We start from the raw sequence: 27756 nt of genomic DNA, 5'->3' as shown, positions 1-27756 counted from the left end.
ATAAATGTAAAATTTTATTTGCTATTTGAAGTTCACTCATTCAACAAAATTGATGGCAGAAGCAGGAGAACAGAAAATAGGACTTCAACTTCCCCTCAAGCCCTAGTCACTCAGTAATATTTGACTTCTCCACTTATGTAAACTACTCTTGTCGGTGAAAACTATCAATCATAAAGTGTTTTCCAGTTCATGGACCTAGAATAGCAGTAGTGATATTGAATATTTACATTGTTCTGGGCACTGGGCCACGAGCTTCCACATCATTGCATTCATACACATGTTGCTATCAATACCCCCCCATAAGTGGATATTATTTTTGACCTCCTTTGTATCAGTACTGACACTGAAGCCTGAGGAGGCTAAGTACTTGACCAAGGTCACATGACTGGTAAGAGGCAGAGCCAGGATTTGAATCCAGGTTCATCTCGTCTCAGCCCTCCTGAGACAAATGAAGGCAGCTGAGACAGGGCACAGAGGTCAGAGGTCTAGGTGAAGAAGGACTGAACACCACTTTGACATCCTTTACGTCCCCACAGTGCTGTGTGTCTGTGTGGCTCTTACCACATTTTATAAGTCTTTGAAAGAAATATATATGTATATTTTTTCATCTTCTTATGCTTCTAAGGTCCTGGACGTTGTTTGAAATATAATTAATGTTCAAATACAAGCCCTCATTAGAGAAAGAAGCAGTTTTATTTAGGTGCATAGAAACATATCATTATATTAGAGCAATACAGACCACTAATAATTCATCCTCTGTCTGATGTCTTCCATTCATGGAAAAATCAAGGGTCATTCACTCATGGATATCTTGAGGGTGAGAATGATGGTGATCGTGATCGCCTTCCACCCTTGTCCATGCTCATCACTCAGGCCCAGAATGATGCCTTCTCAACTTTTCCACTGAAAACCCTCTCCTACTTCTCCAGAACTGGGTTAGATTTCCCTCCTGTTGGACTATCAAAGCACTTTCCTCTCTATATTCGACTCCCCGTTGGTCCTTCTGCCTGCCCCATTAGAATGAAAGCTTACTGAGTCTTGCTTACCACTGTTCTCCTAGCACCTCCTCCCCTGCAAAACATACTATTATAGAATCCATATGTATTTGTCAAGACATGCCTGTAACAAATTTTAAATTCTAGAACTCTAAGTTAAAAATTTTATAGTCCATTCTCCAGGAAGAGTGAGATGGAGCTATACTTTATTTTTCAGTCTACCTCCTAATCAAGTCAAAGTGTATAGCTTCCTCTAAGACAAATGAGTCAAGATACTTTCATATGTGCTACATAGTCTGTGAGTTGTCTTATGATTCAGATACTCCATCATATGTGGATGGTCAACTGGAAGTGGCCCAGCAGAAGCCTCAGATATCAGAGGAGTGCATCTCTGCATTCAAGGAGAACTTGTCCAGCTCTGGAGTGATTCAGGTACATCCTCGGATTACATGAATCTACAGGATTGTAGTCTTGCCTGGTGTCTGGTAGCAGAGAGAATGTGTTGCATTTTCCTTGGAAGACAGTAGCTGGAAGTTTCTGAAAATATGACAACTAAAGCTTTGGGGAGCTTTTCATATCAAGAAGTTAGAGCAGTACTTAAGGCATTCTGTTAAAGAGTGACTTTTGTCATTAGGAGTCTCTCATACTGGGTATGGGTAACATGCTGGTATTTTAAGAAAGATTCCTCTACTTCCCCCTTTCACTTCATTACTGCAGCCAGCTGTTCTCAGAAGCACCTTGCTGCACTCACGCTGGGACTGGCCGTGTGGGAGCTGCTGCTCGTCAGGATCCCGGAGCACGCTCCCATGCTCCTGTGGGCATCCTTGCTGGTCCTTGGTAAGTGGTGGACGGGAAGCCTCTGCTCAAGAAGGAGCCAGAGTCTCCCCATGAGCAAAGCTTCCCCTCTGGGCTGTGAAACAAATGGATTATGCTCCTATTTCAGAGCCACAGAGAATGAACAAAGGGGAAGATATTGATTGAATGAATGGTATGAATTGAATGAATGAATGAATCAATGAATTCATTGATTGAATGAATGGTATAGGGGGATGATTTCCAAAGGTGCATTCATCACTTACTTTTAATTGCCTACAAAATATTCCTCCTCTTCTAGAAATGGGCTTAATTTTCCATGTTAAAAAAAAAAAATCTACAGTTAGGGGCTGCCGGGCTGGCTCAGTCGGTAGAGCACTTGACTCTTGGCCTCAGGGCTGTGAGTTTGAGCTCCACGTTGGCTGTAGAGATTACTTAAAAATAAAATCTTTAAAAAAAAAATCTGTAATTCGATTCAGTTACCTTCCTAATCACAGATCATCAAGACCCAGGGTGAAAGATGAACTGAGTCTGTGGGAAGGGAACATGTCCTAATTGTGAACTGATGTAGAAATGAGCTTCTGCTGAGAATGTTTATTTCCTTCTCTGTACCCTATGATCATGCTTGTTCTGATAATTGCAAAAAGCATGAGGGAAGAAATAAGATAATTTCCCCTGGATTATTTCCCCCTGCTTCTGTCCTAGTTTTCAATATTTGTTCAAGTGAGGCACTGATTTCCTAGTAGCACAAGCTAGGGAAATAAAGACCAGTCACTTGTAGTCAGTCGTTTGCACATTAAATTTTTATTAAGCATGTTTGTCTTATTCCCAGCCACATGTCCAGACCCTAACTAAAAGAAGAGTTATTAGTGTGGCTGGCATATCGTGAGAACTCGGTAAAAAGTGAATGAAAGGGGACACTGGGCACAGCACAGTGCTGGGCAGCAGGAGAGCACAGGGTCATAGAGGACACAGTCTCTGCCCCCAAGAGCTGACCATCTGATGAGGAAATCAAGATACAAATGCAAGACCATTTGACTTGAAAACACACAAAAATATTATTCAGTGAGTCATAAGATAATGTGTGATTACTATTAATTCTTGTTAATAGGAATTATAATTAATTGCTGAGCCCTGACTATGCCAGACACTTCTAAGAATACTCCATGTATTCATCTACCCAATCTTTTAACAAGCAATGAGCTGGAACTGCTACAAGTCTCACTTTCCAGGCAAGGGAGCCAAGGCACAAGAGACAGTCTCTTGCCTTTAGCTCTGTGCAATGGCAGAGTCAGTGTACAAGGCTATCCCCTGACATTGGAACTGTGCTATTAGCCACTGCCCCATACTGCATGTCTGATTTCCAGTCCCAGTGAGCTGTGATTGCTATGTTCTGAGCCTAGAGTAGAGTCAGGGCACTGCAGCCCAGAGGCATCTGTGAGGGCTTCATGGAGAAGGTAGCTTTCATCTGGGTGTCAGGGCTTGAGTGTGATTTGACTGTTCTTGGTACTGAAGGAGACTAATGTTCTAGCCAAAGAGACAGTAAAGCCAAGTCTGAGCAGCAGCCACAGCATGGTCATGTCTAACAAATAGTGACAGTGGCCATTGATGGAAGACTTACTAATTCAACTCATTGAAATAGAACTATGAGCTCACCTTTATGGTCCCCGTGTGACAGATGAGAAAAGGGGAGCTTGAGAGCTTACCACAGGTAGACAGTGTTGCCCTGCTCAGCTTCAGACCTCTGTGGCTCCTGGTTTCTCTGGGCGGTGGAGCTGGGCTCTCCTCTCCTGCCCTCAGATGCAGTGGGGAGGGCGGTGGGCTCTCTGGGTGGGAGGGCTCGGCCCCATGCCTCGTGCTGACCTTGGCCCTCACCTCTCTTACAGCTCCAGTCAGTGGACAAATTGGTAAGTAGGTCCCCTCTTTCTTTTCTCTTTAATGTTTCTAGATATTCTAGTGACCATCCTCTGTGTGGAATGCTTGTCAGAGGTCTGGTCCCCACATCCTTGTCCTGAGGACTTCAGGCAGGGCAGCATCACTCCATCCTATGACCCTGACCTAGGAGCTGGGGAGTCACACTTTTGGGCCAAACCTGTCATCATGTCCAGTGAACCTGAGGGGCCTGGGATGCATGTCACGGAGGCCAAAGAGGAGTGTGCCCCATCTGATGCGGGAGATCCTGGAGGGAGGCTAGAATTCGGCTGAGACCCCGGTGGGAGTGGAGGGTCGGAGTGCAAATAGCTCTGCTTCTCCACCTTTCCAGCCCAACACAGCACGGTCACATCCTAGGGGAACTGCTCCACCCCAAACTCCTACATGCGTGTGTAGACATTTTTCTGTGAATAGCTCAAGTCACGATGCCTCTGAGCCCCCACCATGCTGGTCAGCAAAAAGGCCAGTCTTTTCTGGGAGCTGTCTCCAGGTGTTCTGGTAATCCCTGAAAATCCCTTCAAGGCCACTGGGTTCATCCTGGGGCTGCTGGCTATCATCAGGCCCCAACCAGCAGAGCTTCACACTGTCCCCTGCCGCTTGGGGCTGTGGACACAGTCCATCTCCCACAAATCCCTGCTGAACAGGGAAGAGATTACAACTTGACAGGACTTTGCTAAATGCTCTAGGATGGAGAAATAAATTACAGAAAGTGTCTTAGATCAGGTGCTAGATGTGGTTAAGCTGAGAGCTTCTAGCTCAGTCCCAGCCTCATGAGGCCCCGACAAGATCTGAGCCTTCTCCAGCACACAGCAAGGGCAGTTCTGGGGGCCAGTGAGGAATCTGGCTGCGCACAACAGCAGAAGGTTTCTCCTGCCCTGGAGGTGAGACCTGCTGCCCAGTCTCCACGTCCTAGCCAGGATGCTTCCCAGGAACACAGACAGCCGAGATTTCTATTCTCTCCAGGAGAAACACGACTCCCTGCTCACTGGGAAAACAATATTCTGTAGAATCCTCTAAAGAGAAAGAAAAAGTCTGCAGAAACACCTGAGGGTTTGCATTACCAAACAGAACATTGAGCTGCTTCCTCTAAAACTAGTGTTCAGGTTATTCTACAATTTTTGCTCCCAAACACAGAGAGAATATTTCCTTTACATTTGGGTGTAACTGAAAGACTTCAGCATTCTTGAGACAAAGGTAGGAATACTTAAAGTCTCAGGCTTTAAAAAAGCAACCATTTGTATGTCTTAAAGGTAGATCATCCTCCTTATCTGAGGCTAAAGTTACCAAAGAAAAAAACACACCTCAAGGTGATGAAGTTTTAGAATATAGGTGAGGCCTGGAGCCAACGACCAAGAAAGAATTCTTGAGACGTCTTTGGTGCAAAATGGTGGTTTTATTAAAGTCACGGGCAGGAAGAGCTGCTGCCCCGGGCCTGTGAGGGGTGGCTGCTTATATACCCAGGAGTTGGAGGGGTTTGGCAATAGCGTACTCTGAGGAATCTTGGAAGCAAGGTTTCCAGGACCTTGAGGGGGCTAGCTGTGGTTGGGGAAAGGTCACTTATTACCGTCTGATAAACTCTGAGTCATGAGACCCTTCAGATGGATATCGGTGGGCCATGTGCTTGGGGGATGACTGCCAACATGTATCTTGGGGGGTAGAGATAAAGGACATTTCTAAAGGAATTTTTATATGTTAAAGTAGACTTACAGGCTTCTGGGGGTCGGGCTAAGATTGCCTTTTGCCCTCAGCAAAGTATGAACATCGAGGCAGTGGAGTCCGTCGAGGAATGTCCCTTTGCCTATTTCAAGGACTTGTCAATATGCTGTCCCAGGCTCATGCCTTGTCCTCAGCTAGCCCTGTATTCCCCCATAAAAGGGATTCCGCTTAAAATTTTATGGTAAATTACGTACCCTCATAATTGAGATTTTCATTTTGAAAGATAAAATAATGCAAATAGACATAATCTGTTTTTTTTTCCTGCTTCACAGAATTTAGATTACACAGGCAATTTGCAGAACAAATTGAATCGAATATTGATTTTTTAAAATGAGGTAGCTGCCACACTTCAAGCATCCTAAATGCTCAGAGCAGGAAGCTGGGGAGGAGGGAGGCAAATGAAACTTTAAGAGACCTCCCCCCACCCCCCCACACCCCCCCCCCCCGCCAGTCACCCTACCCTCAATTCTCCCCTCTGCCTCCACCCCCACCCCCCACCTCCACCTGCTTGTTCTTTTATTGCAGGGGCGAAACCTCCCTGAGCACCTCCACCCCCCCACTCACTCCTGGCTCTAGTCCCCTGACATCTTACGGAGAACCGGATCCTGTGGCTACTAACTATTCCCCACATCCTGAATTCCTGCCTCTCCACCAAAATCCGAGAGGGCAGTTTCCCTGCACAGCTGCGCACCACGTTAGCTCATCAAAATGCCAGTCTTCCAGCGGGCTGCCAGCAGCAACACCCGGGAAGGTGTGCGGGAGGGTGTTTCCAACAGCGAGTAACAGTAACGTCTCAGAGAAGAGAAACGCCTCCTTCTTCTCAAGTTTATCACTGGGGCCCATCAATTAAACAGACAAAAGATAGATTAGCAGGAGCAAGATGTGTATTGGCTTCTTACAAGGGTGTGCAGAGACTGGGAACCAGGGAGGGGGTTAGGACTTGGGGCTGGGATGCCACCTGAGCAGGGCAACAGCCAGGATGTGGTGGGAGAGTGGGGAGGGGTGGGGGTGGTGTGATATTCAAGAAAGATAACCGGCCCTTTGGAGAACAGGTGGTGACTATGGTAGTTCACTAGTTTGTGACCATGTCTGTTGAGGCTCTGGTGATAAGGATCAGTCTTTCATGGCTGCTCCTGAGGAGGCAATTTAGAATGGGGTTCTTTTGGGAGGCTCGGCTGTCAGGCAAGTAGGGTATTCAGAATAAAAAACACACATAAAACCTATTCTGAAATGCTTTCAGCTCAAAATAACTTCTTAGACCACGGTGGTGTCTTCTGGATCCCTTCAGTGACCAAGCCCTGGGCAGGAGGGAGTCCAGAGGGACTTAACCAAGGGCCAGGCCAGTGTCACTGTCTTCCCACAGTGACTGAGGTCCTGCTGGGGTTGTCCCCTTGAGGCCAGCCTGCTCTTACAGATCACAGGGTAGCCACTGCACTCCCAGGAAAGAGGAGCACAGTTGGAGAAGCTGCAGTCCTCCCAGGGGCTTCCTGGGGGGATTCTCCAAAGCCTGGTCCTAGGGTATGACCCACACAGATGACTGCAGTGGGGACCATGGGGGTCTTCATCTCAGACTCTGTCTTTTCTTTCCTCGGCAGCTGCACCCAAACCCGTGATTTCCCTCCATCCTCCATGGACCGTCGTCTTCAAAGGAGAGACAGTGACTCTGACTTGCCATGTACCTCACCTCCGTGCAGCAGAGTACATAACATGGCACCTGTCGTACTTCGGAAAGGATCTACTACATAAAACCCCAGGAAACACCCTCAAGGTCCATGACTCTGGAAGGTTCAGGTGCCAGACCAAGGACTCGCCCCCAAGTGACTCTGTGAGGTTGATCTTTTCTTCAGGTGAGCAGCAAGAGGGTGAATTAGTTAAACTTTAGGAGTCGTTTCATTGCGTCCTAGCCCCCTGGAGCTGGTGACCCCTGAGGTCCTTCTTCCTTCTGCTCTAACCCTTGACCTCTGTCACCTTCATGTCCTAGGGCCCTTCATGTCTACAGGAATTTTCCAAACTACTGTTGACGTTAAAGTTTCATTATCTAATGTTAATCAGCAGACATCCCTGCACATTTACCATTGGAGGAAGGAGTTCATTTAGGGGATTCAAAACTGAGCTGTCTTAGCCCCTGCCCACAGGATAAACGACAGAGACAGGAATGCACTGAGCACCAGGAGGTGCAAAAAGTAGCCTTGGACCAGAGTTCAGAGGAGGGGAATCTCCACCTCAGGCCCGTGTCCTCACCTGTCCTGGTGCCGGTCCTTTCTCTACTCCTGCTTTCTTGCCTCGGGGCACCCACTGTCTTCCTGTCCTGCTGTGCCTGCTTCACAGAGAATGGTTCTGACCACTGTATGGCCCTGCGCTGGGGGAGAGGCAGTCCCTCAGCCACCTCAGAGGGGTCAAAACTGACTGCTCATGCAAATTTGAAGAGCCAGAGGATGTCTGCATGGGATCCCATTCCATGTCCCTTGCCCCTGGGTGTGTATCCAACGACAAGTCTGCTGCAGAGCAAACCCTGGTGCCTGGTGACACTTCCTAGTCTGTTCCCTCTGCAGTGACTCCCATTCGGAGACAGGGGGAGCAGGTTGGTGGCGATCTTAAACCGTGTTCAACAATGTTGGGGTGTTGTTACATCCCATGCGCTCTTCGTCTCCGCGTTAGAATCCTTATACGGTGTACCTGTCCCGAGTGTCACGTAGGTGTCGAGTTGGTGTGTTTGGGACTTATGATTTACGAATTGCCTCTGAAGCAGGTCATTAGAAGTCGGAAGGAAAGAGTGAGCCTGGGGCAGGAGACTAAATCCTGTGGAAGACAAAAGAAAACCAGTCAAGCGTTGTGAGCCAAGCCGACGGAGGAAGAGGGTGCGGTCAGTGACAGGCTCTGTTGTCTGTGTTTTCCAGACTGGCTCATCCTTCAGGCTCCACACACCGTGTTTGAAGGTGACACGCTGGTCCTGAGATGCCAGGTTAAGGGGAGACAGAAACTGATCACTGTGAAATACAGCTGGAATGGGAAAGTTATCTCTGTCTCTAATCAAGGCCAGGATCTTCTGATACCACAAGCAAGTTTGAACAACAGTGGCCACTACCAATGCATTGGATTTCTGGAGAGAGATCATTACGTATATAAGTCAAGTACCAGAATTATTAAAATTCAAGGTAAACCCTTTCATATAGATTTGCTTAGTGATGTCAGGGTGGGGAACTGGGTGTGACAGAGGATCCATATGTTCATGTCCCAACTCTGGACAGCGGGAAGTGTGGGTCGTCCAGCAGAGACGGCAGGGTTGTCCCACTTGGACCCAGGGGAGGGTAATGGGATGGCGGGGCCGATGGGGCTCTGTCTTACCGGGGGTCTGTCCGAAGCTCTCTAGGACGGAGAAGCCAAGCCTGCCTGTCCCAGGGCCCTACATGTTCTGAGAACTCGGTTTACCTCTTCTCTCCAGAACTATTTCCATATCCAAAGCTGCAAGTCACACCCTCCCAGCCTACGGAAGGCAGCTCTGTAAACCTGAGCTGTCAAACACAGCTGCCTCTCGAGCGGTCAGACACTCTGCTGTACTTCACCTTCTTCAGAGACCGTGGGGTCATGCTGTCAGACTGGAGCAGGTCCCCAGAACTGCAGATCACAACCATCTGGAGAGAAGACTCGGGATCGTATTGGTGCACGGCTGCTACAGCAATCCCCAGCATCCAAAAACACAGCCTCCCACTGCAGGTTCACGTGCAGGGTGAGTGGGTCCCCAGCATCCGCAAATGCAGCCTCCCCAGCAGGTCCACGTGCAGGGTGAGTCGTGGGGAGGCGGCGGAGAGCCGAGGCCGTGACACCCTCCCTGATGTCTCCCTGTGGCTCTGTGCAGGGTTTTGTCATCCTGATGGAGGCAGGCTGGTCCTGAGAAGTCAGGTACTATAATAAAAGAAATGCAGGGCTTGTTTCCACCACTATTTTTCTAAAAACTCAAAATTCCTTTGGAACTCTAGTACCTTGAAATGAGAGAGATTGTTCATGAAGTTAGATATGAGAGTTAAGGGAAACAAAAGTAAGAAAACAAGGTGCCCTGAGCTGACACATTCTAGATGGCCAGATCGTGGGATAAACCACTAAGGAAATAAGCACGGCGTCTTCCTAATCAATAGCTACAAATAGTGGGAGCGCCTGCCATGTGCAAAGCACCAGAGAAGGACACATACATAAAGATAAATGTGATAAATATCATCTTGTCTCGTACCAAAGCAGGACTCCTGGAAATGGATGTGGTCCAGCAGCATCCAGGTGGCCACTCTCGCTGCCACCTATCCCTGTGGATAATTCAGACTGCCACTTAGGACATCAGACAAAACTCAAAGGCTTCTTCAGGGATAGGCAATTTTTCTCTCCCAGGGCCTCATGTGTCAGGATGGAGCTATTATTACATCTGGTGATGTTCCAGTCCATGGGCTACAATGTTAGCACCTGCTGGAGTGTACCTTAGTCACATAGAAAGTGAGCCGGTCCAACATGCCAGCCCTGCCCTCCCCACACATGCCCTCACCTGCCCTCTCATGTCCATGCAGGTGTCCCAGTATCCGGAGTGCTCCTGGAGACCCAGCCCCAGGGGGGCCAGGCGCTTGCAGGGGAGCCTCTGGTCCTCGTGTGCTCCGTGGCTGAAGGCACAGGGGACATCGCATTCTCCTGGCACAGAGAGGACACGGGGGAGCATGTGGGGAGGAAGCAGCAGCGTTCCCAGAGAGCAGAGCTGGAGATCCCTGCTGTCGGGGGGAGCCACATGGGGCGCTACTACTGCACGGCTGACAACGGCCATGGCCTCGCCCGCAGCGGAGCCCTGAATGTCACTGTTACAGGTGAGATTTAGTCTCCGTTGACCTTATTCATGCTCAGTTTTTTTCAGGTTAGGGGTGAGCATGGCCAGGACTCCTGGTGATTCTCTTGTTTCTGGCTCCATTTTGCAACGTGTAGTTTCTTCACACAAATATTAATACTCAGGCTACAGTGAGGTTCTCCAAAGAGGTGATGCTGGGCAGGAGGCTTTTCACACCCTGGAGATGACTGTACGCCTCTGTACTCTGATCCATTGTGCGTTGATGTCAAAGAGCAGTGTTAGCCCTTTAGCCACGGGCAGGGTCCTGGGACCCAGCCTGCACTTGCCTCTCCGGGAGCCGTCACAGCCCACCCCCCCTCACAGGGCCAGCCACAGGCCCTGTAGGCCTGAGAACCTCAGGGCCCAAACTGCCCACAGGCCAGGAAGCTAACGGGGGCCCCGGGAGCCAACACAGAGCCCAGTCACCTTCTGCTGGGTCCCATGGCTCTGGCCTATGTCTTTCCCTCCCTCTGTCCTCAGGAAGCCACACAGCCGGGCTCCCAACGCAGCCCTCCTGGCTCTGCTGAGCTTCAGTCCCATCTCTGGCAGGCTCGGCTGCACCCCTGTCATCCGATAATGACATCCTCTTACGAGGGGGGCTGCTGGGAAGCAGGCTGCCGGCTCTCCATTGCAGTGGACTCCTCAGGAGAGTTAACCCTGCTCACTCCCTCCGCTTCTAGTCTCTCTCAGCCCCTCAGTACCTGGCTTGCTTCCTGCCACCAATGTCACTCTGGTGAAGATCTACTGCCCTCCTTGTTGTTTAAGTCAGTGGTAATTCTTTCCCACACCACTTAACTCCTTGCAAGCTTTGGACACAACTGGCCCTCCCCTTCCTTCTTGGACCGCATTCCTCCCTGGCTTCTCAGACACGGCTCACTCTTGGTCCTCTGCGCATTCACCAGACACTCCTTCTAGGCTTCCCTGACTGGGTTCCACCCGAATCTCCAGCTCTGAGTGTGGGGCACATGGCTGTGTGTCCTCAGATCCCCCAACTGCGCCCACTGTCTGCATCGTGTCATCCTGTCTTGTGATTTTAGATGCACCTTTGACATCTATAAACTGACAACCCCCAACATCGACCTGCAGCCCAGGCCTCTCGTCCGAACTCAACACCCATATATCCAAGTGCTTAAATAAACTGCTCCACAGAAATAGCTGTCATCTCAAACGTAATTCATCCAAAACCAAAGTCTTGATTTTCACTCCAAATCCATTCCTGCTTGGAGCATCCCCTGGCTAAATGTAAAACCCCACTCTCCTAGTTGCTTAGGCCAAAACTTGGGACATCATTTGTGACTCTTCTTTTTATTTTGTCTTCCACATTGAATCCACCTGTCAGTCCTGCTGGCTCTACCTTCAGGATATAGCCAGGATGGGACCCATTCCCACCATTTCCACTGCCACCCCCTGACCCAAGCCACCTCTATTCCTTCCCTGGATTACTGCAGTGACAACCTCATGGCCCTCTGCTTCACCCACTGCTGTACACAGTCTATTCTCAGCATATCCTCAGAAGGAACCTCTAAATCGTGTTGCTCTCCTGCACAAAATCTTCCTTTGGCTTCTCATCAACTTCAGAGTAACAGCCATCATCCTCAGTGGCCTGCTCTGGCCTGATTGCCCTCCTTCTTCCCCTTACCTCCTCCACTCTAACCACCATGGCCCCTGTCTCTTCCTCAAGCTTCCAGTCATGCTCCTACCCACCTCAGGGCCTTTGCACTGCTCTTCCGTGATATTCTCATGCTCACCCCTTACTTCCCCCAGGAGTTTACTCACCTTTTTAGGGAGACTTTTTCCCAAACCACCTGTTTAACCCAGTAGCCCTTCACCGTGGCACTTTCTGCAGACCCCCTGGATTCTCCCTCAAAGCACTTACCCCTGACCGCCATGCAAGGTCCTTTTGTCCCTCTCACTTTTCCCATACTTGCCTCTTGAGGGCAGGTTGTTATTTGTGTCCCAGGTGCCTGGACTAGGACTTAGCCCATATTAGGCTTTCAATAAATATCTACTGAATAAGTGATTTTCACACACATCATTTTATTGACCATAGTAACAACCCCAAAAGATAAAGACATTGGTATCTCCATTCTACAGAAAAGGAGTATGAAGCTCAGAAAGGCTTAGTGATTTGCATAAAGTCAGAAATTGTAGACCTGCACACAATCATTCAGCTCAGAGGGACCGAGGGCATTGCCAAAGTCCTTCGAAGACATAGCACACAGTCAAGTTCCCGCTGCCCACCATGCTACACAGATGGAGAACCGTGCCATCTCTGTGAGCAGTGAGCCCTGACAGGACCGTGACCTGAACAGTCGGGACAGTAGCTGTGGGAAGGGGTGCAACAAGGCGGCCCAGCTGCTATGCTGTTTCCCCCTCAGCTCCCTGGAGGCAAGTCCTGTGACCAAGGGGACCTCCCCGGGCGGGTCTTCCCACCAGCAGATGCCACAGGACTGTCTGCCTCTCAGTCTGGAAATGTCTCAGTGAACTGTAAGAGTGGGTGTGATCCCCAGCACTGAAGGCCAGAGACCTAGCCTGGTGTCGTGTTGATGGCATTTCAAGAGGGAGAAGAGTTTAGCAGAGCTATAAGCTGCCGAGGGGCACCCTCTGAAGACCAGCCAGCCTGAAAACCCAGAGGGGCTCTGGAGGCAGGAGAGCTGCTTCTCCAGGAAGGCTCTTGTCCTGAAAAGGTGTCCTTGGGGAGCCCAAAGGCTGCACTCCCTGAAGAGGGCAGTAAGGAATCTGTGGGAAATGACACCTCAGTGTGAAGGCGTTCATCTTCCCTTTGGAGTCAAGGTCAGTAGAATCAACCCACCTCTGTGGCCAGCTGGCTGCCTCATGCATGTCATCGGGCTGGCTTGCACGACTTCACAAGGCAGATGTCGTCCTCCGTTAAGGAAACAAATGCTCTCAGAGATTTAGCAGATGTCAAGGATTCAGATGACATATGGCAGAGCAGGAATTTCTTATTAAATCTTTTTTATTCGTGGACCTTATGGAAAATCTCTGTGCTCAGAAATAGGAGAATTTCTAGCAGCAGAGAAACTCTGGAGTAGCCTGGAGTACCAGGCTGTCGTAGCTCATGTGTTTTTTTGTTTTGTTTTGTTTTTTGTTTCTTTTTTGTATTTTTTTTTATTGGAGTTCTATTTGCCAACATATAGTATAACAAACACCCAGTGCTCATCCCATCAAGTGCCCCTCTCAGTGCCTGTCACCCAGTCACCCCATGTTCGTTTCCCAGAGTTAGGTGTCTCTCATATCTTGTCACCCTCACTGATATTTCCCATTCGTTTTCTCTCCTTTCTCCTTTATTCCCTTTCACTATTATTTATATTCCCCAAATGAATGAGACCATATAATGTTTGACCTTCTCTGACTGACTTACTTCACTCAGCATAACACCCTCCAGTTCCATCCATGTTGAAGCAAATGGTGGGTATTTGTCGTTTCTAATGGCTGAGTAATATTCCATTGTATACATAAACCACATCTTCTTTATCCATTCATCTTTTGATGGACACCAAGGCTCCTTCCACAGTTTGGCTATTGTGGACATTGCTGCTAGAAACATCGGGGTGCAGGCGTCCCGGCGTTTCACTGCATCTGTATCTTTGGGGTAAATCCCCAGCAGTGCAATTGCTGGGACGTAGGGCAGATCTATTTTTAACTCTTTGAGGAACCTCCACACAGTTTTCCAGAGTGGCTGCACCAGGTCACATTCCCACCAACAGGCAAGAGGGCTCCCCTTTCTCCACATTCTCTCCAACATTTGTTGTTTCCTGTCTTGTTAATTTTTCCCATCCTCACTGGTGTGAGGCGGTATCTCATTGTGATTTTGATTTGTATTTCCCTGATGGCAAGTGATCCAGAAATGGGTCCTCAGCTCTATGGTCAACTAATATTTGACAAAGAAGGAAAGACTATCCACTGGGAAAAGCACAGTCTCTTCAATAAATGGTGCTGGGAAAATTGGACAGCCATGCGCAGAAGAATGAAACCAGGCCACTCTCTTACACCATACACAAAGATAAACTCAAAATGGATGAAAGATCTAAATGTGAGACAAGAATCCATCAAAATTCTAGAAAAGAACACAGGCAACACCCTTTTTGAACTTGGCCACAGCAACTTCTTACAAGATACATCCATGAAGGCAAGGGAAACAAAAGCAAAAATGAATTATTGGGACTTCATCAAGGTAAAAAGCCTCTGCACAGCATAGAAACAGTCAACAAAACTAAAAGACAACCTACAGAATGGGAGAAGATATTTGCAAATGACGTATCAGATAAAGGGCTGGTTTCCAAGATCTATAAAGAACTTATTAAACTCAACAGCAAAGAAACAAACGATACAATCATGAAATGGGCAAAAGACATGAACAGAAATTTCACCAAAAAAAGACATATACATGACCAGCAAGCACATGAGAAAATGCTCATGTGGTTTTAACAGAAATTCATTTCTCATAGCCCTGGAGGCCGGAAGTCTGAGATCAGGGTACCAGTGTGGTCAGGGTCTGGGCAGAGCCCTCTTCCTGGCTTGCAGACAGCCACCTTCCTGGAGCAGATATGTCCTCACATGGCAAAGAGCGGGGAGAGAGAGAGATGACTCTGGTGTCTTTTCTTATAAGGACAGTAATCCCATCATGAGGGCCTACCCCCCAGGCCTCACCTAAACCTGATCACCTCCCAAAGGCACCATTCCCCAAACTGGCACAGTAGAGGTTAGGGCTGCTTCAGCACGTGAGTTTGAGGATAGACACAATTCGATCCATGGAATGGGCCAAAGTTGGCTGGGGTGGTGCTGTGTGGGAACAGGCCTATCCCCTGTATGGGGGTGCCCCCTGAACTGATCAGAGGGTAGCATGAAGTTCCTGGGGGAATAGGATGCAGTGTGAGGGCCCCAGGGGAGAACTAGTGCTGACGTAGAGACAGCAGGCACCATGAGTCGGGAATGGTTCAAAGCACTTCACACATATTAACTCATTTACTCCACCAACAACAGTGGTACCTTGGTTAGCACCATCCCTGTGTTACAGATGAAGAAACTGAGGCACAAAGGTATTACATTCTTTTCCTTGGCCACACAGTGAGGATATGGAGGAGCTGGAACTTTAACCCAACAATCTAATTATAGAGTCCACACTATTCTCTTTTTTGTCTCCTACTATCGTTGGGATATAATTGACAGAGAACCTTGTATAAACTCAAGGTATACAACTTAATGATTTGCTCTCTCTATATTGTGAGGCATGATTACCACAATGGTGTTAGTTAACATCTCTGTCACGTCAGATAATTATCATGTGTGGGTGTGGGTATGAGCATGTGCATGTGCTTGTGTGGGGAGGACTCTCGGCATCTTTCAGGTGTATGACACCGTGTTGTTAGCTATAGCCACCATGCTGCGTACCACATCCCCAGAATGTACTCCTCTTATAACCGGAAGTTTGTAACTTTTGACCAACATCCCTCCACTTCCCTCACTCCCCAGAGCCACCACCAGTCGTTCCATTTCTATGACTTTGGTGTTTTCAGATTCTACATCTTAAGGGGGCTCGTAAAGCATTTGTCTTTCTGTTTGACTGACTTCACTGAGCACAATGTTCTCAAGTTTCATCCATGTTATTGCAAATGGCAGGCTCTCCTTTTCGTGGCCAAGTAATATTCCACCGTATAAGTGCATGATGAAGTGTATGTATTTTCTTGATCCATTTGTCTGTTAATGGATGCTTAGGTTTGTTCCTGTGTCTTGGCTGCAGTGAACATGAGGAGGCGAATGTCTCGTCCAGACAGTAATTTCATTTTCTTCAAATGCATCCTCAGAAGTGAGATTGCTAGATCATATAGAAGTTCTGTTTTCAACCCCTTGAGGAATCTAACCCCCAGCCTGTTTCCCACAGTGACTGCACCAGCCGACATTGCCACCAAACAGGGCATGAAGGTTACCTTTCCTCCACCTCTTTATCAACACTTGTTACTTCTTGTCATTTTGATAATGGTCATTCTAACAGGTGTGAGCTGATATCTCATTGTGGTTTAGATTTGTATTTACCATGTGATTGGTGATGTTGAGCCCCTGATCATGTGCTCATTGACCACTCATATATCTTCTTTGGAAATTTTTGCATCTATGTTCATCAGCAACATTGATCTGTATATTTCTCATGGTGTTCTTATTTGCTTTGGTGCCAGGGTAGGGTGATGCCAGCCTCATAAAATGAATTTGGAAATATTCACTCCTCTTCAAGTTTGTGGAAGACTTTGAAGGGATTGGAGTTAATTCTTCTTTAGATGTTTGGTAGAACCCACAGGTGGTACCATCTGGCCCTGGACTTTCTTTGATGGGAGAGTGTATTACTGAGTCAATTTCCTACTCATCACTGATCTTCATGATTCAGTCCTGATAGGTTGTATGTTTTTAGGGATTTACCCATTTCGTCTCGACTCCCTTACTTATTGGTGCATAATTGTACTGAGCCTTTCAGACTAAGAGAAATTTCAACTCCTTCCTCTAGAGTAGCCATGTCTTCTAGGAGTACAGGGTTACCAGGAAGGGGAGAGATTTGCCCTCTGCTCATTGAATCTGGAACCCTGGGTTCCCTGGCTATGGCTCACTCTGATTCTGCATAGGCAGATGCCCTGGCATGCAATGGGGAAAGATTCACTACAGGACACAGCTGAGCTGCTCTGTCCCTGGATTTCTCCCCAGCACTCCACTCCTCTGGTTTAGCTTTCATGGTGGGGAGGCTGGGCTGGTGACCTCCACTGTCTGCAAGTGGAACCACTCATTGGTCAGATATTAGCTTTGTTGATTTTGTCAGGAAGAGAAAGCATAGAGACAGCAATGTCACCAATGGCCAGTGGCTATGTGTACTGAGTACCTGCTTTGTGGCAGGAATCATGGATGCAGAACACCATGCAATAAACGGGAATTATTATCAGTGGTGCTATTGTTGGGAAACATGAATGTTTTCCTTGTAATCTGTGGCCCTGGCATCTGAAGTCTGAATTCGGGACCAAGGACCTGCATGTGAAGCACCCCCACCCCCGCTCTTTGCCCCCCTCTTCTGCATTTGCTTTTTCACAAATGTATTTATTTGTTTATCTGCCTCCTCTCCCTCCACTGTGAACTCTTAGAGGCACGGACATCACTGTCTTGTTCATTGCTCTGTCCTCAAGGCCTGACATATGGCAGGACTCAGTAAATGTCTGCTGAATGAATGAATGGATCTGCCAAATGAAGTCTCTTGAATGATAAGACAGGAGAACAGACCCAGTAGAAAAATCAGAACCCCCGACAGCTGAATTTGTTGCTCCCACCACTTTCTCTTCTCTCCTACAGAGCTTCTATGAGGAAGGAGGTGGTGCTTTTTCCTCGTGGTCTCCCAGTGTGTTTTTGTCATGGCGAGCAACGTCACTTCTCATGCCCAGTGGGTAGTGTCGGCCCTACGTTATGGGCTGACAAATCAGCATCATGTCACATTTCCCCAGGTGGCCTGGGGAAATCCCCAAGAGGTCAGATTACTAGAATATGGGACATACAAAAAAAGAGATGCCCCTCAAATGCTAATTTTTAAACCAATGTCAGTGGGTTGGTGGAGGTTGCTGGCTGTGTTCTTCCCCTCTGCCATGGCCCCCAGACCCTCAGCCTGCACCTCTTACCAGAGCACAGAGTCCCATCCTGCCATGTAAGCTCAGAGCTGGGTGGCCCAGAGCAGAAGGTTGCCTCCTGTGTGCATCAGCATCGTCCATTAGATTTCTCCCTCCCCAGGGCTCATGACCCCAGCAGCATTGAGGAAAGGAACCAGGGCCCCATGGCCCTCTCCTGGGGCTCACGCAAGCTCTTCCCTGTCAGGCACTCCGGGGAACAGAAGTGGCCTCATTGCTGCAGGAGCCACTGGGGGGCTGCTCAGCATTCTTCTCCTGGCTGTGGCCCTGTGGATGTACCACCAGCACCAGCGGAAGTCAGGTTTGTGTTCTCTCACCCTCTGCTAGAGGTCATGCCCTGTCCCTGGCAAGCACCTTGGCCACGAGCTCCCCACCACCCTCCCCCTCACCACCTCCAGCACCCACAGACATATACCATCAGAGGTGTGCCGAATAGATGCTGTGGTTGAGGGTTGCTTGTACTAGCTGGGTTCACTAAGAAAGTAAGTAAAATTTTTCAAATAAAATTTCAAAAACTTAATTCAGTGGTTTCCCTGGGCAGTTTTTTGGCTCATAGACTGGTCAACTACTTCCTGCAGCCCATCCTAAATCCCCCATAAACGGGCAGTCACTATAAGTCAAAGGCTCTGAGAATAAGAGCTGGTTAATCTCAATCCTTCCTCCCCTGAGACTTCCCCATATCAAAGCCTGAACCTGCCACCCTATGCTCCAAGGGAGGGCTCCCCACAGGCCAGCCTGCCAGCTCCTCCCCTACCTGGGGGAGAGCCTTGCTTCCAGAGGCTTCTTGCCTTGGCCCCGCTCAGGCTAGTCGCAGGTGCAAGACCTAGTGTAGAAGACAGGCACAGAAGCTGTTCCGGTTCTAGAACAACTACCCATACCCTCCAACTCTTGTCTCTTGGTTTAAATCAGCTCAGTTCAACCCACACACTGTTCTCAGTGCCATGTGCCCTGCATGGGCTGCTTTGGACCTCAGACAACGAGTCATCTGGGCATGACCATGGACTCCTCAAACTCTGCTGGCAGCCCCATACTGCTCTGCAAAACAGACTATTTGGTCCTGTTTAGTATTTCTTGAGGTGTATCATCACAGCCTCGAACTTTAATCAAGTCTCAAATAATTGCATGTTTAACCCAGGAATGGGTGGCCCTGTCCCCAGCGAGTTATACACTTTGTTCCATTCTTTTCCAGATTATTTTCCTAAAAACCCAGGACAGAGTGCATGTTTGAGTTGACTTTTTCTGTTGACCTAAGGCAGTTCCCATGCATGAACTTTTTGAGAACGAGCTCCCTCTGCTGACACAAACATGCCTTTGCTCTGTTTTGCAGGAGGTCGTTTTCTGGAAAACACAACCAGGTGAGGTCTCAGCATTCTCGGTCTTCCAAAAATAGAATATGCAGAACTGTGGGTTTACAAAATTAGGTCAAGTCGTGTCTCTATGTCCCTGTGGCTAGGTGCCCACATTTTCACACCCCCTGATATGACCAAAATCACAATTTCTAGGGCCTTCTAATAGTCCATATCATGGATTTTACAGGTATTTAGACCCATTTCTTATTTGAAATTTATCCATTCATCCAAATGGGTGGTACCAAGGATTATAGGTTTTCTAGGTGGTCAAAGAATATTTCTGGTTCAGATGGGGCTCTAGTCAGACAATGTGTTGCTGTGATTATGTACATGATGACTGTGCCAGATTTTCCAGGAAAATCTTGGTTTCTAATCATTTTCCTTTGCCCCACACATGCACATATACTTATCAGACTTCAGAAGACATGGTCCTGTACCATCTACATGCCTAGGTCCTTATATAGCCAGTGACTTGGAGCACAGATTGTGTCCAATTCTTCTTGAATTGTCCAGGCAGGACGCTGTGAAGACATGTAATCACCACCTCCTGGTGATGAGGCCAGGTTTTTTAACCAGTTGAGAGCTGCCCTTCTGTCTCTGAGATGGTTGTTACTAAGATGTCAGAGACTGGCTGGCCTTGTTCTCTGGCAGCCAGCCCATTCTGTGGTCCTAGGGATGCTCTCAGAAGAAAAATCTGGCTCCACATGGACCCACTGTAGGTCCAGTTAAATCATTCCCAGTACCCAGTCCCCTGCCATCAACTGCCACCCTCCTCTGCTTCCCCACCCCACCATGCCCCTTCCTCTCTGGGTTCTTCATCCTCTGCCATCAGCTGACCACCCCCTTTTTGCTCTGCCTACCCCACCATGCCCCTTCTTTGGGTCCCTGGTCTCCTACTCTCTACTGACTTCTTCTCCCGTGCCTCTTCCTCTCTGGCCATGCCACTGCCCTGCATCGTATGCCATTTCAGGGATGATCATGCATTTCTGTGTCTTACAGGAGCACTCCTACCATAGGCCCTGGAGAGGCCCCCCATTCTGGGTGCCCTGCCCTGGTGGAGCTGCAGCAATTGTATGGCAATGGTGAGAACTCCCCATAGGGAAGCCATTCCTTCTGGAGCCAGGGAGAAATAATGTGCGTGAGGCCTGGTGAAAGCCTGGTCTCCTTACGGTATCCCAAACTCAGACCTACAGGAAACCACTGCCGTATCCTTTGTCTCAGAAGCGTGGGGAGGAGATTTAAGAAGAGGCCTCTGTAACACATACCTCTAATGGGGGTGGCCTAGAAAGTGCTGTTTCTCCCTTCAGGGTACCTCGAAGAGGAAAACTTGGCATATTCTGAGATCCGTATTATTCAGCTGGGACAAGAAGAGGCAGGTAAGTCCCTGGAAAAGACCTTGGCTTCAAAATATATTCCTTTATTAAATGCATGTTTTTACTGAGTACCTCCTATGTGCCAGGTACTGTGGAACGTACATGGGGTCAATCACCGAACAAGGCAGATAGAAACTACAGTGGTGCTTAGATTCTAAAGAAAGAAAAAAGACACTAAAAATGCATCATTTATCTTTGTTGATGATTAAAACAAAAGTTAAGCAACCTTCTGATCAGTATTGTGATCGCGAATGTTTATGTATGAGCATTTCTTTTAAGTAATGAATTAAGTAATCAAGTGATGAGGTTTACAAGCCACCTACTATGTGGTAAGAACATTTATAGATACATGTTCACATAAAGTGTATATATACATAGACATATGTTCAGTTAGTCCATATAAACAGCCCTGCATAACCAATATACTGAACAAGCAAGACTTGTGACTTCATTACAAAAAATACGTTTCCCACTGTTTCTTGAAACTTTGTGGGAGATCTTCCCGGGCACTTAGGATGAAAATTTGGCAGTCTAGGCTTTAGGCTTTTCAACACATTCTCTAATTTCTTAGGTAATGAACAGCAGGTGAACACCATTTGTCACAGTCTCAATTCAGCAACTAGAATACCCAGTTCAAGATGTTAATCAAAATTAGCCCTCCACTAGTTCAGGCAGATTTGAAAATGCGAACTGGCGGGGACAAGAGAACAGCATGGAATTGGCTTTTCTATTTCTGTGGCTGGCCTCCCCTCACAAGCCTGGATGGTGCAGGGGACCTGAGGGGGAAGGGTTCCGTCAGCTGCTGCCCGGAAGCTGGTATCCACCTGTCTGGCTGGCACATGCAGATGTGAGCCCTACCCGGGGTGCCTCAGTGGCTCAGTCAGTTAAGCATCTGCCTTGGGCTCAGGGCTTGATCCTGGGATATTGAGATGGAGCCTTGTGTCGGGCTCCTGCTCAGCAGGGAGTCTGCTTCTCCCTCTCCCTCTGTGCTCACACACAATCTTTCTCTCTCAAATAAATAGTCTTAAAAAAATAGAAGTGGACCCTCCCAAGAGGTGCATGCATGCTCTCTTCTGCGGTTCCTGCCAGATGCTTCTTCCTGCAACTTTTTTGGCACAGTTGGCCATCTCTAATCCCCACAGGTGTTTGTGACCCTTCAATGGCCTCATCCCCATCACTCACATCTAGCTTCTGCTACTGGAGTCCCCTGGTACCTGTGGGCCCTACCGAACAGGGTCCCCTCAGCCACACCCTTGTCCTTGGTCCAAGCTGGATCATGTCTGTCTGTGGGGACACTTGGGGGTTCGTGTCCACGCTACCTCAAAAATGTCCTGATCCCATCACCAGTTGCGAGTCAACACTCTTCAACCCTCTAGACTGGAGGCTCTCAAATATTTTTTATTGTCATCCACAATGAGAGATACAGATTGTGTTGTCAGCCAGTGTGAATCTGCACACATACACAAATAGTAATGAATAACTGAAATGCAAGTATTTTATAATACTTAGTGTGATGCACTTGAGTTTCTATTCTACTCAAATTTATTGTTTTAATCAGATTTATTGAGGTATAACCCACATACAGTATAATTAACTAATTTTATTTTACTTTTTTTTAAAGATTTTATTTATTTATTCATGAGAAACACACAGAGAGAGGCAGAGACACAGGCAGGGGGAGAAGTAGGCTCCTGTGGGAACCCCAATGCAGGACTCAATCCCGGGACCCTGGGATCACTCCCTGAGCTGAAGGCAGACGCTCAGCCACTGAGCCATGCAGGCATCTCACAGTTCACTAATTTTAAATGCACAATTCAACTAATGTTAAGAAATATAACCAGTCCCAGACTCACCACCACCTTCAAGACACGGAAGGTTTCCAACACCCAAGGAAGTCCCTTCCTGCCTCTTTGCAGATGACTTTTCCAGCTCTGCCCAAGCCACCACTGACCCACTTTCTGTTTCTAGCATTTTGCTTTTCTACAATTTCATGAAAATGGAGTCATACGTAATGTAGTCTCTTTGGCTTCTTTCCCTTAATGTAACGTTTTCAAACTCATCCATGCTCTAGCATATTGTAAGTAACTTACTACTTTTTTTTTTTTTGGCACATATACACACATACACAACTGGATGATTTGAGGATAAGTATATGCCAGTGAAACCATCAGCATATGTATCATCTCCTAAAGCTTTCCTCCACCCCCATTATTACTATTATTATCTGTGTGCATGGTTAGAACACCTAACCTAAGATCTACCCTCTTAGCAAATTTTAAATATCCAATACAGTATTATTAGCTATAGGCATGATGCTCTCTAGTGGATCTATAGAACTTATTCATCCCACATAACTCAGACTTTGTTCCCTTTGACCATTACTTCCATTCCCCTGGTTACCACTGTTCTGTTGTCTGTTTCTATGAGCTTGACTATTTTAGATTCAACATATAAAGTGAAGACATACACTATTTTTCCTTCTATGTCTGGCTTATTTTACTTAGCATAGCATCTTCCAGGTCCATCTATGTGGTCAAAATGTTAGGATTTCCTTCTTGTTTAAGGCTGAATAATACTTCACTGTGTGTGTGTGTGTGTGTGTGTGTGTGTGTGTATATATATATATATATATATATCTCAAATATTCTTTATCAATTCATCTATTAATGGACACTTAGGCTGCTCCTGTCTTGGCTACTGTGAAAAATAATGCAGCAAACATGGGGTGCAGATATCTCTTCAAGATCCTGACTTCCATTCCTTTAGATATATACCCAGAAGTGAGATTGCTGGAGCATGCAGTAGTTCTATTTTTAATTTTCTGAGGAACTTCCATATGGCTTTTCCACAGCGACTGCCTTACACTCTCACCAGCAGTGCACAAGAGCTCCCTTTTCTCCATAACCTCACCAACTCTTGTCATCTCTTGTCTTTTTAATGGTAGCCATCTTAACAAGTGTGAGGTAACATCTCATGATAGTTTTTATTTGTATTTCCCTAATGATTAGTGATGTCAAATATCTTTTCAATATCTGTTGGCCATCTATATGTCTTTGGAGAAATGTCTATTCAGACCCTTTGTCCATATTTAATTAAGTTAATAGTAGTACTTTGGCTATCAAGTTGCATGAGTTCCTTATATATTTTGAATATTAACCTGAATAGTCTGCAAATAAATATATTCTCCCATTTCATAGGTTGCTTTTCCAAATATGGTGCCTCATTAAGGAATTTAAAATCCCCAATATTTTTGTGCATCGTAGAAATTTCAATTGCCACCTGGTCTTGAACTTGTTTTACAAGTGATGTAAACCACCACTGCCCCCAATGATCACAAAACCTGCAAAAGACAAAGCTAAGACCAAGTCTTCTGTCTTGCTGTATTTGCTGCTTATAGAACCTATCACTATATTTTACCAACATGGATCAACTGCTTTGTTTATCACTTTGCTTTCTCTGCCATCCCCACTAATCAGGATCTTTTGAATGGTAGAATTAGAATTGCCTCCAAGTTGTTTGGGTTAGTTGAATGCATCTTATAGAGTTAGCTTGATCATTTACTATTCTTTGCACTATTTCTTTGATGTATTTTGTGAAAACACCATTGAAATTGAGCACTCTGTTGGTGGACTAGTTCTATTTCAGATACTTTATATATTAATTGATCTGTAGCAAGATTTCTTCCACAGTTTCTTGAGGTTTGCATGAAGCCCCTAAAATTGTATGCAACATTCCACATATATGACTATTATTCTGGGAAGAGACTACATAGCTTTCATCACATCATTAAAAAGATCTGTAACCCTGAAAGTTCAATGGTAAGAATATGGTGACAAAGAGAGGAACTTCAATTGTCCCAGAGGCATCTCTCTTTCTCTCTTTTAGGCTCTTTCTCCATAAATCACTATGTGGCTCTGATGCTTCCATCCTTTTCTGAAACTCTCAATTTCTCACATGTAGGTTCTGGCAAATCCCACCTGCTAAACTTCCCTCTCACTGAAGCTCCATCTCTAGAAAACTGTGGAAATAAACTTAAGAGCTAGAACACATTAATGTGAAAGAGTTTTCCCATAGGCACGCATGTGAAGCTCTCTCGTGGGAGCTTGCTGAGCAATCACGGGGTGTTCTGAGGTTGGAGTGAGACAGAGAAGCTGTAGGTTAGGAGAGGCAAAAGTTAAAGCAGAGAGACATTCTCTATCAACATCTGACAAAAGAAGGGAGCAAGATTTCTTGGTGTGGTAGTGAGGAAGGACCTTACAGATCAATGGAGCTTGTAAAGAACTTGCAGAGGGCAGGACTAAGAAATGGTAAAACAGAAAGTCATATGTGTCATAGGACATTTTGGGGGTTGGGCGGGGGGAAACATAACCGCAGGTGGAAAAGTTTCAATGGCTCCCAGCCTCTGGGGAAAAACTTGAAGCCTGTGCTCTGAATGGATTGTGATGCCCATAGTTCAGTGAGTCCTTTTCCCTCCACAGCCAGTACCTCCAGAACATCTCTAGAGAACAAGGTGAGTGCCAGTCCCTGACTTTTTTCTCTCCCACTGCTACCTCCAGCCCCCGCCCCCCTCTATCTTTCCAGTTCTTCTTCTATCTCCTTTCCACCCCAGCATACTTCAGTTATCTACTCTGCGGTGAAGACACAGCTCCCAGAGGACTCAGCTGGAGAGGTCAGGTCTCAGGATGAAGATGCCATAGAAAATTATGAGAATGTCCAATTTGCATGACTTGTCCCTGATGCAAAGCTCCCAGCCCAGTGCCATCTTCAGGGTTTCTGGAGTGGCCAACTAGTTCCAATGTACCAGTTCTTCCTGCCCAAGTGCATTCATATACGACTCCTAATTCACCTGCTCTGAAGTGGTGATGGGGCAGCCACAGAGAGACTTGCTCAAGTGACCAGGGTCCATGGATAGACAAGACCCTGAGCACCTGCTCTGAGCCTAACCCAATGCGTTCCTCAGGGTCTGATTTAAGGGAAAGGAGGAAGGGGAGAGAAGTACTCCTGCTGAAAAGCAGAAATACAAATGTTGGTGAATAGGAATTTGCACATAGATGCAACTGAGTGACTCAGATATCTGCTCAACGTGTCTCCCACCACTATCCCATTGGGGATCATCTGCAGCAGCTGGCTTAACTATGAGTGGTGCCCACGTGCTTCCTAAACAATGCCCAGAGCCACCCCTCCTGCATACCCTGTTTCCACTGTCAGGATTCAGTTGCAGACCAAAGAATCCACTCCAGCGGTTTACAGAGAAGAGAATTTAAGTAGGATATTAGGTACTTTACATCTGAAGAGCTAGAGAAATGGGCTCTAGGCTGAGCTTCCAAAAGCAAAAGGCAACAATGTTAATGTTACTTAAGACAAAGATTTTTAGCATTAGAGAAGAGAAATAAAAAAATAAAATTGGGGCGCCTGGGTGGCTCAGCAGTTGAGTGTCTGCCTTGGGTTCAGGTCGTGATCCCGCAGTCTGGGATCGAGTCCCACATCGGGTTACCTGCATGGAGCCTGCTTCTCCCTCTGCCTGTGCCTCTGCCTCCCTCTGTGCCTCTCATTAATAAATAAATAAAATCTTTTTAAAAATTAAATTAAATTAAATTAAAAAGTTAACTAATAGCCATACAGATCTAAATTTGAGTTGGAAGTACCAGTATAAGCTGATGTCAAACTCTGCTTTTTAAAAAAGATATTTATTTCCTAGGTCTGTACACTGAAAATGCCTAGAAATAATTATAAACCTGACAGCAGTGAGCACACCTTTCATGGATTTTATTCTACAAATACTATTTCCCACCCAAAGGGTATTGGACTGTCTTTCTTGAAAGAGACATGTCCTTAGTTACCAAATAGTTGCTGTGGGAATAAATAATTCTTCCAATAATGAAGAGGGAATGAAAGAAGCAGAAAAGCATTCTTTTGATTGGATATTTCATGGGATGCCTACTGATTAAGTTAACATGAAAAATCAATCAGGCTAATATTATGTGCCTCCTAATGGAAGTATTTAATGTCACCTACAAAGTATTCATGCCCAAAATATCAAAATTGAATCCAACCAAGTTTCTAGATCTAACCATCAGCTTACAGGAACTACATGGAGCTACAGAATAGTGCCATGAGACCTACAAACTAAATGAGACTTGACATACACCAACCAAAGGCACAGCCAGCCTTGTTTGGATCCTGACTCAAACCGAGTTAAGAAAAATACCACTTGGGAAATTCTAAAGGAAATTTGTACAATAATATTAAATTATTTTATGTTTGGATGTAAGTGATAGTGCTAGAGTCATGTTTTATTTTTAAAATAAAGTGTCTTTAAGAAGTCATACTGAGGTATTTGTAAATGAAATGATACAGCCTTGTTTGAAATAATCTAGTAAGAGCAGGGTGAGTGGGATGGTGTGGAGCTGGCCATGTGTGCAACGTTTCTGAAGCTGGGTGACAAGTACATTGTGGGAGAAAAGGGGGATTACACTAGTCTCTACCTTTGTATGTTTTTAATTTTCCACAATAAAATACTCAAATATCCATGCCCAGACACTGTCTCATTCCATGACCATTGGTACATCCACCCTGGTGGAGACCCCCTCACCCATCAGGCAGTGGGCTCACTGTCCCCTTGCTGATGTCTTTCCTGGTACCACCTATTCTTAGTCCTGTGGTCTCTTGCTCAAATTCTCACAGTGAGTTCTTACCTCCCTGACAACAGACGCAGAGTCCTTGCATGCCCACAACACCCCACCAACCTCCCTCCCTTGGCCTCCCAGGCCTCGTTTCCTGCTTCTTTACCCCTCATCACTCAGCTGCAGATACAGCTCACACCAGGCAAATGTCCCCACTCCCCACCCCTAAAGCTTGCATGGAGAGCTCTTCCCCCTAGATGCCCAAAAAGGCCTTGAGGCCTACCCTCAATCACATGTTTTTTGTGAACTATTATCCCCCATCTTCAGCACTGCTAATCTCCTTATTACCTCCGCTTTACTTTTTCTCCCCATAGCACATCACTTTAAAACATAATACAAAATTCACTTACTTATTACCCTTCCTATAATA

The 27756-nt window shown here is 46.6% G+C and overlaps 1 protein-coding gene across 3 annotated transcripts; it reads left to right on the top strand.

Moving 5' to 3' along the window:
- Positions 1 to 1289: 1289 nt before the first annotated feature.
- On the top strand, positions 1290 to 27231 carry FCRL4 (Fc receptor like 4). 3 transcript variants are annotated; one of them, XM_072830097.1, is made up of 13 exons: positions 1290 to 1427; positions 1713 to 1832; positions 3695 to 3715; positions 7052 to 7303; positions 8354 to 8611; positions 8899 to 9183; positions 10007 to 10294; positions 18169 to 18282; positions 19309 to 19336; positions 20330 to 20412; positions 20638 to 20706; positions 25182 to 25213; positions 25313 to 27231. In XM_072830097.1, exons 2-13 carry the CDS (start codon positions 1802 to 1804, stop codon positions 25427 to 25429), a joined length of 1578 nt encoding a protein of 525 aa, XP_072686198.1. In that variant the 5' UTR covers positions 1290 to 1427; positions 1713 to 1801; the 3' UTR covers positions 25430 to 27231. The 3 variants fall into 3 exon arrangements, with proteins under 3 accessions (XP_072686198.1, XP_072686196.1, XP_072686197.1); XM_072830095.1 differs by having other exon boundaries at positions 18085 to 18282; XM_072830096.1 differs by lacking the exon at positions 3695 to 3715 and having other exon boundaries at positions 18085 to 18282.
- Positions 27232 to 27756: the final 525 nt, after the last annotated feature.

Source organism: Canis lupus, chromosome 6 (genome assembly GCF_048164855.1).
Source record: "Canis lupus baileyi chromosome 6, mCanLup2.hap1, whole genome shotgun sequence".
NCBI classification, from domain to species: domain Eukaryota; kingdom Metazoa; phylum Chordata; class Mammalia; order Carnivora; family Canidae; genus Canis; species Canis lupus.
This window is presented reverse-complemented; position numbering and strand designations above follow the sequence as displayed.